This window comes from Pteropus medius, unplaced genomic scaffold (genome assembly GCF_902729225.1).
Source record: "Pteropus medius unplaced genomic scaffold, Ma_sr-lr_union100, whole genome shotgun sequence".
NCBI classification, from domain to species: domain Eukaryota; kingdom Metazoa; phylum Chordata; class Mammalia; order Chiroptera; family Pteropodidae; genus Pteropus; species Pteropus medius.
The window spans coordinates 10,565,871-10,581,857 of record NW_024342474.1 but is presented as its reverse complement, the minus strand read 5'-3'; the positions used below and the strand labels follow the sequence as shown (position 1 = coordinate 10,581,857).

Here is a 15,987-nt window from a genome sequence, read left to right as displayed (position 1 = left end):
TGGGTCTAAAAGCAATGAGCACATCTGAACCCAGATTTAGTTTCAAATACCATTCTCTACATTTTTACCACTTCTGCAGTATTTTTGCCAAAAATATATAACTTCAATCTAATCATAAAAGATCGGACACACGAACTGATGTTAGCCTCTGAATTGGCTTCAATTTATCAATCTACATAATTCTAGGAGTGGAGTCGAGTGGAATGGTGTGGATTGAGTAAGCTCTACAGGTTTTCTCAACTTTACCTATTTGTTATGCTGTGCTTCTGACTGGATCATGACCGTTAGCACATAGTCACAGAAAATATTATGGTGCTTCTCCTTCAAGGAGTAACTAAAAATAAAAACAAAACACTAAACCATAAAATATACAACTTTACATACTGAAAATAAAATCTCTCCTTTCTAAAAAAAAAAAAGTCATGTCAATAAGATACAGGAAAACAATTTGAATAAGCTCTCACTGGCCAAATATGAGATAAGTTGAGCGTCAATGAGATAAAAATTGCAATGGATCAAAATCCATTAGGTAAATTTAAATATGTGATAATGAATTATCATAATGGTGTTGGGGGGAAAAAACCAATTAATTACTTTCTGAGGCCAACAGGGAATCCAGTCATTATCTTTAAAACTAAGGAAATAAAAGAAATATGTATTTAACCTGCATTTTCTAAATAAACTATTGCTGGATAGCCAAGTAATATAAAATTATTCCAGCTAATAAATGAAAGTTAAATGATAGAATTAAAATATCAGCATTTTTGCAATCTTAATGAATTGAGAGATTTAAGCATTGAGCATCAATGGCTACTAACATCAAAAAAGAGAGAAAAACAGATGTTATGTGCTTCCTGACAAATTTGATTAAGTCTCTGAATTCCACTGCCACTTTGTAAGCAATAAGAGAAAGCAACATATTTAACTGCATAATGCGTGTATAATGAGCAAAATCCAGACTTTGAAGTACTCTTTAGGTCAAATGGTACTAAGGTTCTTCAACAGATATGTCTTAGGAAAAGAGAAATGGTGGGGAGGGAGCCTGTAGATTAAAAGATATTTAAAAGACTTATCAGATTTTTTTTAATGGGCAAGACTAAATTATACTATCTAGGGACACTCCTTTGAGTGATGAAATCATGAAAAAATTTAAGAAGTGATCACTGTAAGAGTCAGAATGAAAATTATTTTTGTAGCAAGAGAAATAAGCCTTTGGAATGGGCAACAGAAAGAGACTTCTGAAGTGGTTGGAAAAGCTATTTTTCTTAATGCAGGTTGTGGTTATAGGGGTATTTGCTTTTAATAATTTACTAAACCATACATTTATTTTGTGTGGTTTACCATATCAGTGTTATAACAAAAAGGCTTTAAAAAAATTTTTTTTGAGTAACATTCCAGGAAAGAAGTTCCCAACTGGAAGTTTGAGGTCAGGGATACATGTTATTAAGGGAATTACAATCTCATCAGACTGTGTTCACAAGATTAGAATTTATTTCCCAAAAGGAAATAGAGTTGCTGTCAGAATGAGGCAATAGATGCTAGGCAGCCTAAACCTACCACTTTTCTATTACATCACAATTCCTAAATATTTGAGATAGTCCTGATGTGATATTTATCAATCCTATTCTTGTAAGCAGCAAACTTATCAAAGGGGCAAGACCATTCAAAGAAGTTTCTAAAATTCGATCAGCTAGGAAATTAACAAATTTTAAAAAATGAGTTTATAGGCAAGAATATGTACAAGAATATGTTGTAATTAAAGACAACACAAGATTTATAATGAACAAAATATAAGACTTTTAAAAAATTAATATTTCAAAAGAACAAATGCTATGGTACCTCTGATTACAAATAGAACATGTTTTGTTCACTAAATGTTTATGAAATTTTGGGATTATTTTTTAAACCATTACCTCAGATGTATAATATTCTAACATCAAGATAGATAATAAGTTACCTCAAAAGTGATTCACTACACATATTTCTTATTAACATTTGAACAGGTAAGTCAAGAGACATTAGAGTCATGATAATTCCTGACTCTTGGACCTCCAAATGGTGTAAGACAGTCATCCCTTCTGACAATTCTTTTTCTACATAACTCCTGACCTTTCCTTCTTCTTTTCTTCCATTTGCTTGAAAGAATTTGAAATCAGAATAAGAGGCATTGATCATCTTTGATAATTTAAAAATCAAATGTCAGTATTGAGCAAAGCAAACCAATTATAGACATCAGCTACATTAACTAAGTAAGGTGGTTAGGTATAAAATTACCTGATTCATAATGTACTCCCTACCCCTGCTGATCATCATTCATTGCTATTATACTGTAACTATCTGAATAGCTATATAAATGGCATCCCTGAGAACTTGTCTTGGTGTCTATGATTATATATTCATTCATAAAATATTTAATGAGTATACAGATGACCAAAAAGCACATTGGAAGATGCGCAACATTATTAACTGTTAAAGAAATGCATAGTAAACGGCAGTGAAAGACCATTTCATACCCACTAGGATGGCTAACATAAAAATGACAGACAATAACAAGTATTAGGATGTGGAGAAACTAGAATTCTCATTCATTGTTGGTGGGATTGTAAAATGGTTCGCCACTTTATAACAGTTTGGCAGTTCCTCAAAATGTTAAACAGAGAGTTACCGTATGACCCAGAAATTCTGCTCCTTGTTATTTACCCAAGAAAATGGAGAACATATGTCCAAACTAAACCTTATTGATGATTGTTCATAGCAGCATTTTTATAATGGTCCAAAAATAGAAACAATCCAAATGCCCATCATTTGATGAATGAAGAAACAAAATATAATATATTCATAAAATGAAATATTATTCAGTCATAAAAAGGAGTGACGTGCCGATACAGGCTACAACATGGATGAACTGTGAAAACATTATGCTAAGTAAAAGAAAACAGGCAAGAAAAGGGCATGTAGTTTATAATTCTATTTATATAAAATGTCCACTATAGGCAAATATATAGACAAAAAACAGATTAGTGGCTTCCAGGGATTGAGAGGAGGAAAGAGGATGGAGAGTGATTGCTGATTCGTAAAGGATTTCATTTTGAGATGATGAAAATATTATAAAATTACATAGTGGTAATAGTTACACAACTCTGTGCATATACAAAAAAATAAATTTTACACTTTAAAAGAGTGAATTTTATGGTATATGAATTATTTCTCGATAATGCTGTTATAAAAATATCCATTCTGTGCTGGAAACTGTTCTAAGTGCTGGAAATAATTTATTGAAGACATCAAAGACCCTGCTCTCAAAAAGCTTACAAGAGATATATCTGTTAAGTCTAATTTTGTGTCCCTGATAGATTGCACATAGATTGGGGTCCTACCACTTTTTTCCATAGGAAAATTTGGCAGAATAATTTTTCCCTGTAATAATCCCTACTCTACCTTTCTCTGCAGCCTTTCCGCTAAGAATAAAGAAGAAACTGTCAAAGGAGTAAAAGAAGAACGAGCTGTCACAGATGATAAGAATTTCAAGAAGATGAGAATGAACAAAATTATCAGATGCTGCAGAGAGGTCAAGAAGCTTGAGGATCAAAATATACTCCTTATATTTGGCAATTAGGAGGTCCCAGTACAGTTTCAGTGGAATAGCGAGGACAGAGCAATTTTATTATGGTTGCATGCAGCACAGTGCCTGATATATAGTAGTTGCTAAAGAAATATTTGTTGAACTGAGAATAAGTGTGCCGTGAAAAAGTAAAGACAGAAAATTAAGACTATGCTTACAAGAAGTTTGTATGAGAAGGGAAAAATAGAGAGTGGGTGATGTTTGGGGAAATATGAATTAAGGAGTTTATTTTTTAGTGTAAGAGAAATTGATTATATTTAGTCTGAGAACATGTTGCTAGTACAGAAGGGACATTTGAATGCAATGGAAAGAGAGAAGGTACCAAGTTCTGGAAGAGGTGACAGGGTACCTTTGAGATTAAGTTAGATCTGTGTAAATGCAGGCATATTTACAGGAGTGGGCAAAAAGTTTAGGGAAATAATATCCGATGGCTTCAAGCTTCTCTATTAATCAGGAAACTAAGTCATCTGCAAAAAGTGAGTATGGGAAGGTAGCAGAAGATAGCAGTGAAGATGTGAAAACAAAGCTGTAAGGAGTGAAAATATAAAGTTGCCAAGGACGAATAAAAGGATTGCCAGGGCATGCTGAAATTTCAAACGTAACCGATAAACTTATCCATTAATGTACCTAAGTGCTTAATATTTTGAAGTTTTCTATCTTTAAATGTTTTCCTAGAGATAAAAAGATAAAGAAGGTAGGTTAATGCTATATTGACATTTTCTCATGTATATGGATGTTTCATTTTCAGAACTCAATTCAAAAGTAGTATTTCAGATTATAAGCAATAACTGATTTTTTTTTGATGAAATTGTCAAACATAACTTGTGTAACTCAGATGACTTCTTGGTTCCCTGGGGCCACCTAAGTCATGGATGATTTTGACTTAATTCATCATCATCATCCTGTGGATCCTAGCTGTCCGAAATTTTCCTCAACATTTATGTATGTTACCTGAGGTCCTGTGATCTCATAATCATTTCTAGTTCAGAGCTCCTGCTTCCATTTAACTTAGTCTAGTGTACAGATCATACATCACCCTGCTCATGTCACCTGTTTCATATTATATTAACCCCAGTTGTGGATTTTGGTCTTTTCCTTAATGGCCATTAAAATATTCACAGAGACATATATGTATATGTAGAGATGACCTTGCCGAAGGTGGTAATGTAAAGGGATGCTTATATCACAGTAACAGAAAACAACTCAGCTTGATGTCAGCTTCCTGTACTTTTCTTACTCTTCTTACTTTTCTGTCCTCTCCTCTAAGGAAAATATTTCAATTCCTCCTACACTTCAGTGACAGAGCAATTCACTTATGTTCTCTACTGCCAAACTCAACTTGAGGTATATTTTGGCCTATCCAAAGCCAGTAAAGTTCTCAACAGAACAAATGAGCCTTCTTTAGAAATCTTTTTTTGCATCCCTCAGTCTCTAGCCAGTTTCACCTTTTTCCTTCTTTTTCAGGAGTTATCATTAAAAATATCTTTTTTTCTTAAAAAGGATATGGCATCAGGCAAAATAATGCTATGTCTGAACTAAAAGGAAGCTTAAATACTATCACTCATCCTTGTATTGTACCAAATTGAATTCCAGTAAGGGCAGGCCACATAGCTTCTTATATCCCTGAGTTTTTAAAAACCTTTTGTGTAATTGTCATAGTCTATAACAGGGGTTCCCAACTCCCGGGCCGTGGACCAATATTGATCAGTGGTCTGTTAGGAACTGGGCTGCGCAGCAGGAGGTGAGCAGCCGGTCTCCAGCACTAGCAGCACCGCCTCGGCTCCACCTCAGATCATCAGACGTTAGCTTCTCAGAGGAGCACCAGTCGCTGGTGCCAAAAAGGTTGGGGACCTCTGGTCTATAAATCATCCCAAGTTTTCGAAGCAGATCACGTTTTTCATTAAGGCACCAACATCACATAGTTTCTTCAATGTTTTAATTTAAACTATGAAGTCATTGATAGGGATCTCTTATTGACCATCGTGGATACCACGATTACATATTCCTAATTAATAATCCCTATGTCAGAATTACTAATCCTCTTTACCAAGAGGAAAAAAAAAAACAGAATTTACCTTGGTAACTGTTACATATCATTTTTCTTAGGTTAATAGATTATTTAATTACTTTCCTCTGATAGCCAACAAGTTCCTATTTCTTTTCTTAAGAAGCCCTATGAGGGGAATCAAGAAGACTGGGTTTATGTCATTAAACGTGCTGCTAGCTGTTTATGTCAGCTAAGTGACCTAAATGAAACTAATTGTTCATGAATTGCATCCTCATAGGGATGAATAATGAAAAAGGAACTGTTTGGGAACAGCTGAGAAATTTAAATAAAAATCTTTCTCATAAGACATCAATGCAGTGAAATGGCCCAATGAGTCTAAAATGGTGCTCTAGGGACCCTGAAGGACCAATCAATGGTGAGGAAAGTGACGGGGACATAATCATGTGCTGCCCTCACCAGTGGGATTGTATCTAACATACCCACAAGAATAAACAGAAGTATTTTAACAGGAGGATGAGAAGGAGCCTGTGATTTGAGCAAACTAATGTTCTTGTTTCTAGGGAAAACACCCTTCTAGGATAAACACAGCAGGCTTTTCAGATTCAGGATAGTTCAGCTGTTACGTTAATGCAGTTTTAGCTTAATAAAAAGGATTTTATGCTATGACTACAAAATGTGACTAGAACTTATTACAATAATGTTAATAAATGCGAAGTGATAAAATGTCTGTGGCCTCAATTGTCTAAAAAAAATGTCATTACTAAGAGCTGCAATATGAAGGAATGGAGAAAGTAAGGATATCACCACCTAGATAAGCAATAAAAGCTTAGGCTAAAGAAGTCCTGGGTTTTGTAGAGAGGGAGAAAGGGATGGCTAGAAGATTAAGAAAAGTGGAAAGACTGCTCAGTGGGCAAGAACACCAATGGCCACATATGAAAGAACATATGTATTCTACGTGTTATTCTGACCCTATGAATACAAGCCGTATTGTATTCTGCTTTGGACATTGTAAAATTATAAACAATTATCAGACTTTTTCTAAGACCTTCTGAGGAGTCAGGGAATCCTTCAGAAAAAGAAGACTAGAACTAGTTATTTAAAACAAAACAAAACAAAAAATCGATGGAATATTGATTGGGCTTGAGATATGTACAAGCCCATTTAGTCACAATTAAATCGTGAATAATAGTAATAACAGTAAGTACCATTAATTGAGTATCTACCCGATGCCAGGTATTATACTATGCATTTTACAAATGGAACCTCATTTAACTTACGTAATAATCAGGGTGAGGATTTTCTCATGTTTACAAAAGAAGGGAATTGAGATTAATTAGATGCTTTCCAAAGACAATGGGAAATTCTAAGCAGGCATGTTTATACAGGAAAAGATTAGTAAACTCTGAGTCCAGGATAATCAGATGGGGTTACTAACTTTGTGCTTTCAATCAGATATTAAAACTTGGGCCAAACTTGAGATATTAGTGGAGAAGTAATTATCAAAATCTTTTCCTCACCTTACTACCTTTCTGAGCACCCATTACTTGCTGATATTATTATGCTAAACAAATTAATAGAATCTTAAATCTCATGGGCTGTACATTCTAGTGAGGGAAACATCATAAACAAGTAAATAAATATTAAAGTTATTTCAGATAGTGATGTTACCATGAAGAAAATGTGACAGTGAAATGGGGGAGGTTAACTTTAATTGAGGTGGTCAGGGAAAGTTTGCCGAAAGAGGCAAATGTTAAGTTTATTCTTAAATAATGTGAAAAAGTCAGCCATCTGAAGTTCTGGTAGAAAAACTTTTCGGATAAACGAGGGAATTGTTTATTTGGGAAACTAACTGATTGTTAAATATGGATGTCAGTCTAGAGCTTCAGTTTGTCTTGGTATTTCCCCTAACTCTTTTAGTATTTGTTCAGTGGCCCAGTCTGCTTCTAAGCTCCCACTGTAAATGTACTTGGTAGTCTCTTGTATGAGGCTTCTTGTGGCCTTCTCAGCTTCTTTTCCACCTCCTAAAGGAGAAAAGCATTTTCCTAGCTGTGGTAATTGTTTAAAAAAGACATCTGCAATGATTCTTCTCATCTATGTACAAGTGTTTCTTTGCAACTGTGACTTTGCTACTTCTCTCATCAGGAGGTCAAATTCTTTCCCCAAATCCTTGAGTCTGGGCTGCCCTTGTGACTTGCTTTACAAATAGAATGTAACAGAAGTAACTTTGTGGAACTTGCGGATATAGGCTCCAAGAGACATTTGAAGCTTCTGCTGTTGTCTTCTTGGAAAACTGCCATCACCTTGTGAAAAAGCGCCAGGCAGTCTCTCTGAGGTCGAGAGACCACGTGACACAGAGGCCCAGCCAAAGCCATCACCAACTGCCAGGCTTCTGGGTAAAACCAGCTTGGACCATGCATCCCTAATGGTCTCCAGTTCATAGCATCTGCAATGAGAGACTGTCAGCAGAATGAGTGAGATCAGCAGAGAATCACTCAACTGAACTCAGCTCAAATTTCTAACCCACAGAATTATCAGCAAATAAAACGGTTGTCATTTTAAGCTACTATGTTTATTATACAGCATAGATCATTAAGAAACTAGCTAGACTCCAAAGATCTTTGGGGAGGGGGGGGGCTTTATGTCATCTCTTTGACCTTGAAGTTGCTGTCTGACTGCTTCTTCAAGAAGTCTCTTGAAAGGTGCCAGAATGCATTATGCTGAACTTTCACCCATTTTTCAAATTACTTCATTTTAAGCATATATATATGCAGAATTGAAAGATTATTTCTACTTTCTGACAGAGAAAGGATTCTAACAGGCACAGGACATGGCTAAACTCAAACAGATGGATTCAGAGTCCTTTCTCACTGTTCCAAACTTTTTAGCACATGTTCTAGATTTCCCAGCTTAGGAAACTTTTACATATCATTCTACTCACCAATTATGGGTGTAAGTGCCCTAAGTAGTAGAATCTCGACTACTATTTGTTGATTCTTGCTGTATTACGAACTTATCATTAGTAATCAAAAGAGCAATTTCAATTTGGGACTTTAAAAAGATATAATTAAGACTAATGGATCCCACATTAATAAATAAATCTTACATCATTGTTGTGTACCATGTAGCTGTGGCCTTAATTATTGCTTCTTCTCCACTATAATTTGGAAGAGTATGATGACATTGGTTGCCATGTCTTTATGATTTTTTATTATTCTTACTACATTTATTCCATTTTGCTGCTGAACAGATCCAGGCTGAATAATTCCTCAATTATAGAAGGATACCTGCTACAACTCCTTTTAGGAACCTTCTTTTTTTACTACTATGGTAGTTTTATAAGGATCTATGGAGTTTGATGAGAGTAGTCAGTTTCTGACATGTGTTTACTGAAAACTCTTCCTGTTACTCATAATCCCACTTTTCTATAATTATTTTGAGTATTGTTTAATCAATATCCCTTTTCTACTTTCCCATCAGCATCAACTGTGGTGAAAGCTATCCATTTGCTGATCCACTGGGGTCTGTGTGGTTTAGCCATGGTTTATCCAATAGCACTTGCCTGTGGATTATACTAGTCTTTCAAATGATTTTCTCTATTATCCATGTAATACCTTGGCCATTTTCATTTTTAACTCCAGCTTTTCTGCATGGTGTCATATCCACACTCTTTCTGTTTCTAAGCTTGTGTCCTTTTTGCTTAGTCTCTCAACTTCCTGCTTTCTTTTAGCCTGGGCTCTCAACTTCCTGCTTCTCAGTTTAGACTAGAAATAAATGGTATTTCCTGGGCTCCATCAATTGTTGAGACTATGCTCCTGTCATTCCCTGGATTACATATCCAACTCTGCACACTCCCCCATATTCTTTTTGGTGATTAACACTCACATGTTTTTAAGAGATAACATTTCTAAATGTACTTTAGTTATAGTGCATGAGACTTCAAATATTTTAAGATGAGAGACAGATAAATACTGTTAACGTTCTTTCTTGAGAGATAGCAGATTTATAAATGGCAGATCTTTATAGATTTGTAAATCTATAAAATTCCATTTCGGGAATCTTTTTCTATGATTCTACGTTATCGGTCTCTAAATGTGAAAGGCCAAGAGCAGAATGAACTGGAAATATTTGTGGGACTTTGGATCTAAATTTTGAGAGATTTAGTAGAGTATGAAGACAATAGTTACCATTTATAAGGTCTACCCTTAGTAAAACAAAACAAAACCCTAAAACAATAATCTAAACTCACAGGTCTGATTTAGCCAGGCTAATAATTTTTAATCATACTTTTTGAATGATACAAGTTCTACATGAATATGTTGTGATTGTGAAAAATTAATATTATGAAGCATGCAGAGTAAAAACTTAAATATCTCTTATCTTAGTTGGGGTTCCCTCAAAAGCAGAGTCTGAGAAAATGACTTGAGTATATAGATGTAATGGGAGACTCTTCTCGTTTTCCTCCTTTCTTCAATGCTCACTAAAAACTTTTGTACTCCAAGTATGTAGGGTTCTTTCTCATACTAAACAATTCTCCATTTCTCTGCAGACACCAGCTGAGTGTCCTACAAGTCAATTCAGTTCTGACACTATCTCCCTGGAGACAATATCTGATTCCATAAGTTGAAGGTTCAGTCTCACAAGACTGCTGACCCACTTCAGATGCCAATTGCAAATCCAGATTTTCACCTGGGTTTCTGACTGATGAGTTGTAAATCAGAGGTTCTTAAACTCCCCTCCTCAGGTTTGATAATTTGCAGAATGGCTCACAGAACTAGGGAAAACCGTTTACTTACTAGATCACTAGTTTATTACAAAGGATACAACTCTGGAACAGCCAGATGGAAGAGATGCATAGGGGAAGGTCTGAGGGAAGGAGCACAGAACTTCCACTCCCTTTCAAGACACCGCCCTCCCGCCACCTCAACGTGTTTACCAACCCGGAAGCTCTCAAAACCAGGCCTTTTGGGTTTTCATGGAGGCTCAATTATGTGCGCATGGCTGATTAAATCATTGGCCGTTGGTGATTAATTTAGCTTCCAGTCCCCCTACCCTCTTCAAAGGTTGAGGGGTGAAGCTGAAAATTCCAACTCTCCAATCACTTGGTTAGTTCCTCTGACATTGAGTCCCCAACCTGTGGTTATCTAGGAGCTTTCCAAAAATCTCATTAACATAAACTCAAGCCTAATTGAAAAGGACTTGTTATGAATAGCAAACACGCCTTTATCTCTCTTATCACTGAGGAGATTCTAAGGAGTTAGGACTTTGTTCCAGGAATAGGGATGAAGACCAAATACATATATTTCTTATAATAAATCACAATATCACAATAGGTATTTGAATTGGGAGATGAAGGAGTGAAGAAAGTGAAATGAAAGGGGAAGAAAGCCAAAAAAGAGTTTGTTAATAAATGGGTTACTACTGTAGATAATCGAGCCTTAATTTTATTGAGGAAACCTCAGAGGAATCTTGTAAAATTGTAGAAATTTGCTTCAGAATTGCTCCCCTAAATTTTGTTTTTACCTTGATTTATTTATTTAGTTCTAGGCTAATTAATATTATATTGTTTTATTCTAATGCTTTAGTATGTTTTGATCTCTGGTAGGGTAAATTCCCTTCCCGATTGTTATTCTTTTTGAAATCTAATAATATTTGTAAATTAAATTTTTTCTTCCATGTAAGTTTTAGAACAATCTAATTAAGATTCATTTTTCTTTTTAAATTTTGAGGGTATTTGGATCAGAATTGCTTTGCTTTATAGTATTGAGTCTTCCTATTCAGGAAAATGTCTCTATTTAGTTGGTGTTTTATGTGTTTGTAAAGGCTCTATTTTTTCACATGGATTTTGTACATTTCTGGTTTCATTTATTCATTATTTTACAGTTTTTATTGGAACTGTGAATGATATCTTTAATTTATAATATTTTTTAAACACGTTATCAGTAGCATGTAAAAAAGCTATTCATCTCGGCAGGTTGATTATTTATCCAATCACCTTACTAATTGGTTATTGACAGGCAAATTTTTACCCCTTCACATCTCACCCTTTCGAACTCTCTTATTAGCAGTAGGAGACACAATTTGGCTGCTCTTTCCTCCATCCCTGGAGGATTCAAGACAAGACTATGTTTCTGACTGTTTTAACTAGATTTTACTTACCTTTTAGGATCTCACAATGTAATTTCCACCACTGCACTACACACTAGTACCTGTGATACACTTTTTCACCTGCAACATTCCGGCGCAAATATGGCTAGAATTTTTAAAATAAATTTTACCATAGCACTGTTTACTTACTTTTAAAAATCATAAGCATTTTTTAAATAAAGAAAATTTCTTCTTGAATAAGAACATATTTCTTTACACTGGAACTGGATTTGATCTTCATCGTTAAATTCTATGGACATCAAGAAGAATAGCTTATATAAAATGTCCTTGCAATTGATTTTATATTAATAACCTATATATTCTATAATATAATGTGCTCTTCAAAAATTCAAATATAAATTTTTCCTAATAATGTGATGTTTTTAGTCCTTGCCTTAGTCCAAACCAAGTTCTTGTTACCTCACCCCTTTCAAATAAATCTTTTCATGCGATTATCTGAGTTTCTGAATTTAAGTAGTAATATAGTGTTGTCATCAAGAGGTTTGAAATCTGACAGACCTGAATTTGAGTAGTGACTCTACCAATTATTAGATGTGCAAGCATGTGAAAATTATTCAACCTCTAAAGTTTAGTTTTCTCTTTATAAAATGCTAATAATAATCGTATCTCCTCATAGAGTTTCCACCACTGCACTACACACTAGTACCTGTGTGTGATTAAATGAGCTATTGTTTGGCAATTAGTACACACTATTATTTCTATTGCCACAGTTCTTATTTTCCTAGACATTATTTGATATCCTATTGTTTATACTAAATATTTTAATTTGAGTTGACTCAATAAAATGTGAAATCTTAGGAAAATAATGAACTCTTAAGATTGATTCTACACTACTATCCACTTCTAATATTCTAATCAGAACCTCATTGATTCCAAGTTTTTTACCAAGGGTTTTTACCCTTAATTATAAGCAAGATAAGAATATTGATAATCAATAGGAGTCCAGACAATGAGTAGAGTAATTTTTATTTTTTTTCAATGGCATAGGTCACAAGAGAATATTCCTTTCAAAATATAAAGTTGAGAAATAAAAGATAAGTAATACATCAAACTATGTGAGGCAGAAATCGAAAATACATTGTACTAAGCCCTAAGAGATGACTTTGTAGCATCAAAATAAATGACTCAGAGTGTTCTTTTACTATAAATTCAGGCTATACTAAATTACTTGCAGCTTCTTGGCCATACCATGAAGTTTTACATCTCTGAACCTTGATACATACTGTTTCATCTTCCTAAAATTCCTTTTCTCTACCACTTTTGTCCTCTGGTAGATTCTTCCCAATGAGCCAATATAGCGTATGTGTGTTTTCTTCATGCAGTATCTCAGGTCTTATTGTTAAAGATCATCTGCATCAGATACAGATCAATTACTATGTCTTTTACTATCAATTACTATGTTAAGACTTTTCTAGTCTTTCAGGGACATCTTACCTACATCTATTCTAGTACTTATTACATTGTATTATTACTTTTAATTGTCTGCCTATATCTTGTGAATGAAAAGGTGGCCTCATGCTAAACCTGACAAGCTCGGGGAAGCCAGCATGGCAGAGTCTAAAATTTACCACGTAGGATGGGCTAAACATAAAAATTCCTATCTAAAAGCAGGTCATGGCGGGTAGTCACATCCTGGGCCTGTAGCTTTAAGTGAGACAGTCTATTGTCTTTTTTGTATATAACATAATATGCCCTTAGAATGTCAGAGAAATCCTCTTTTTCTGGACCTTTCAGGGCACATCCACCACATCACAGCAGGGGACTACAGAACTCCTCATCATTATCTTGTTCCCCACATACCACCTCTAGAGGTGAATAGTAAATGTGTGTTAAATTAACTGACACACTGCAGTATCTGTGTACTTTGACTTACCTAACCCCAAGCTTCTGAACTATTTAGCCATCCATTAGTCCAATAGACTTTTAAGGCAATAGTAGATAATAAAGGGTCTTCTAATATAATAAATGAGCAGAATTCTATCTTCCCTGTGCTTAGGTAAAGACATGAGAAGAGAGAGAAGATGCATAATGTTTGCATTTTGCAAAATGTTACTATATCTGTGGACGAGATTACTACTGTGATTTAGAGAATTCATTTAGAGGTTGAAAAAAGAATGTGAAATCTTGGCTATAAAAACTTTTAAAAAGCTTATTGCACTATATTTTAATATTTTAAATTAGATTATAATGTTCAACTTTCAAATTAAACATATTTGCATTTTGTTTAACCTATCTGCTAGATTAAGACATTCTCGATATCAAGTGTCCTCTGCTAATAAACTGCATTTAAACTACAATTAATTTGCTGTTTCTTCTAATGAGATATACATGTACTTTAATGAAATTTCTAGAAAATTATGTGTTTCAAGACTATACATGACAAATGATTACTCATTCTTATATTATTAAATAAATTTCAATGAAAAAGAGAACAATTTAAACCTAAACAAATATGCCTCTAGTTTTACTACCAAAAGTTATCTAAAATCAACATGTAATATCTTTTTTTTAGTTTTTTTAATTTGCATTTTGAAAAACTTTTACATTTCTCCTGGTTTTACCACCTGTTTTTATCAACTGGAGTAGACTGATGATGGGTTAAGTTATTTGTACCATTTTTATGTACATAAAGTATTCAAGCCTGCTGCAAATATGTATTTGTAAACAACAACAACAATAACAAAAAACCTCAAAGCTGAAAAGATAATGTAAAGGTTTTCATCTGAAATCCTATTTTGGTAAAAAAAGATAGCTAGATGAGAAACTTTGCTACTATGAATATAAATATCAATTAATAAATTGTTCCTGTAATTGCTTTACATTATAGTTACTCTAATGAAAAGGTTAAATTAAAGCTCAGAAATAGTTCAACTATTTTTATGTTTTTGGCAAAGTAGAAAATAATGACATCTTGCCATTTCCTTTTGATTTCTATTACTAACTCGCATCCTGAAAGTTGCATAGCATAGTATGTTAATTCTCAAGGCTATAACATAAATTTTCCCTATAAAATATTATCTATTCACTTGTCTTTTGACAATAAGTCAATAGAATATCCTTTAGGAAATAGAACTATTAAAAGAATCAGCAATGAAAAGATTTCCATATTTTATGGTCAAAACAAATGCATAATTTATATCAAAGTACTTTGAAAGATATAGAGCACTGCGCAAATGTAAAATAATGACTTTCGTATTTTTAACGTTACTTTTCTTAGTGTCTTTCCTCCCATTCATTAGTGCTTCTTTGTGTCTTTCATATGATCCCTATTCCACTTCTTTATCTCTTGGCCAATCCAACCAGGCAGGGAATAATAAAGGAATAAGGGACTAAGAAGCACTGTGCCAGGCACTTTAAATAATAATCTCATTTAATCTTATAGCATGGAAAAATCTTGCTAGATAGGCCAGGTGTCTGTGGCTCTTCTAGTCATGGATGAAATAGATCATGATTGTCGTTTTGTTTGTGTCTGCTTTAGTCTTGATGTTAATTATCTCTCCATTAGTTTCCAATTGCTACTTCAATCCTTTGAATCCTTTAAACAAAACAATAACCATTATTTAATGATTGGACTATAAAGGGTCTCTGAGGATCCTCAAGCCCAGTTTATTCTTCATTGTAGAAATAAAGAAACTAAGGGCTACTAGGAGAAGCATGACAAGGACTAAATGCCACAAGCAACAGTCAACTTTCCCCTTTTTCATTTATAATCTGTTACTCCCGATAGCATCTGTAAGAGTTAGGACAGAAGTATGCCCAAGGCCCTATGATAGGATGAGGAGGAATACTTAGCAGAGGTGTGTGTGTGTGAGAGAGAGTGAGAGACCTCAGCACTCCTGTGAACAACCAGTGAGGTAGATGGTTGAGGAAAGGTTTCCTGCAGTGCTTGACACCTTAGGATCAGTAAGGAGTAATCGAGGCAAAGATGAAGAGGGAAGAGCATTAAACTTAGAAGAAACCATATGTAAAAAGATATAAAAGGTTGAGAGAACATGGTGTGTGAAACTAAATGGAGAAATTAAACTGACATAAGAAATGGCCAAAGGAAGAGCATCTTTGAAGTTTTTATTACTTCCGAAGAAAATATCACCAATATTATGAAGACTCAAGAGGTAAAGACTTCTCAGAGTTTTGAAAGTGTTTATTTTGATGATCTTGTACTTTTAAAAATTATTTTATGCAATTTCAAATA

The 15,987-nt window shown here is 34.3% G+C and overlaps 1 protein-coding gene across 11 annotated transcripts in view; it reads left to right on the top strand.

The window, feature by feature from the left end:
• The window catches only part of LOC120605063 (uncharacterized), a 144,714-nt gene that overhangs the window by 53,034 nt on the left and 75,693 nt on the right, over positions 1 to 15,987 (top strand). For 4 of the 11 annotated variants that reach the window (XR_005653511.1, XR_005653502.1, XR_005653510.1 and 1 more), the window contains one exon: positions 3,451 to 3,568. The exons of 4 other annotated variants lie outside the window; for them this stretch is intronic. Coding sequence is in view for 2 of the 7 variants with exons in the window: in XM_039866013.1 (XP_039721947.1) it covers positions 3,451 to 3,491 (41 nt within the window). In the remaining 5 variants the exon portion in view is untranslated. 3 more of the 11 variants (XM_039866014.1, XM_039866013.1, XR_005653512.1) reach the window with 2 other exon arrangements.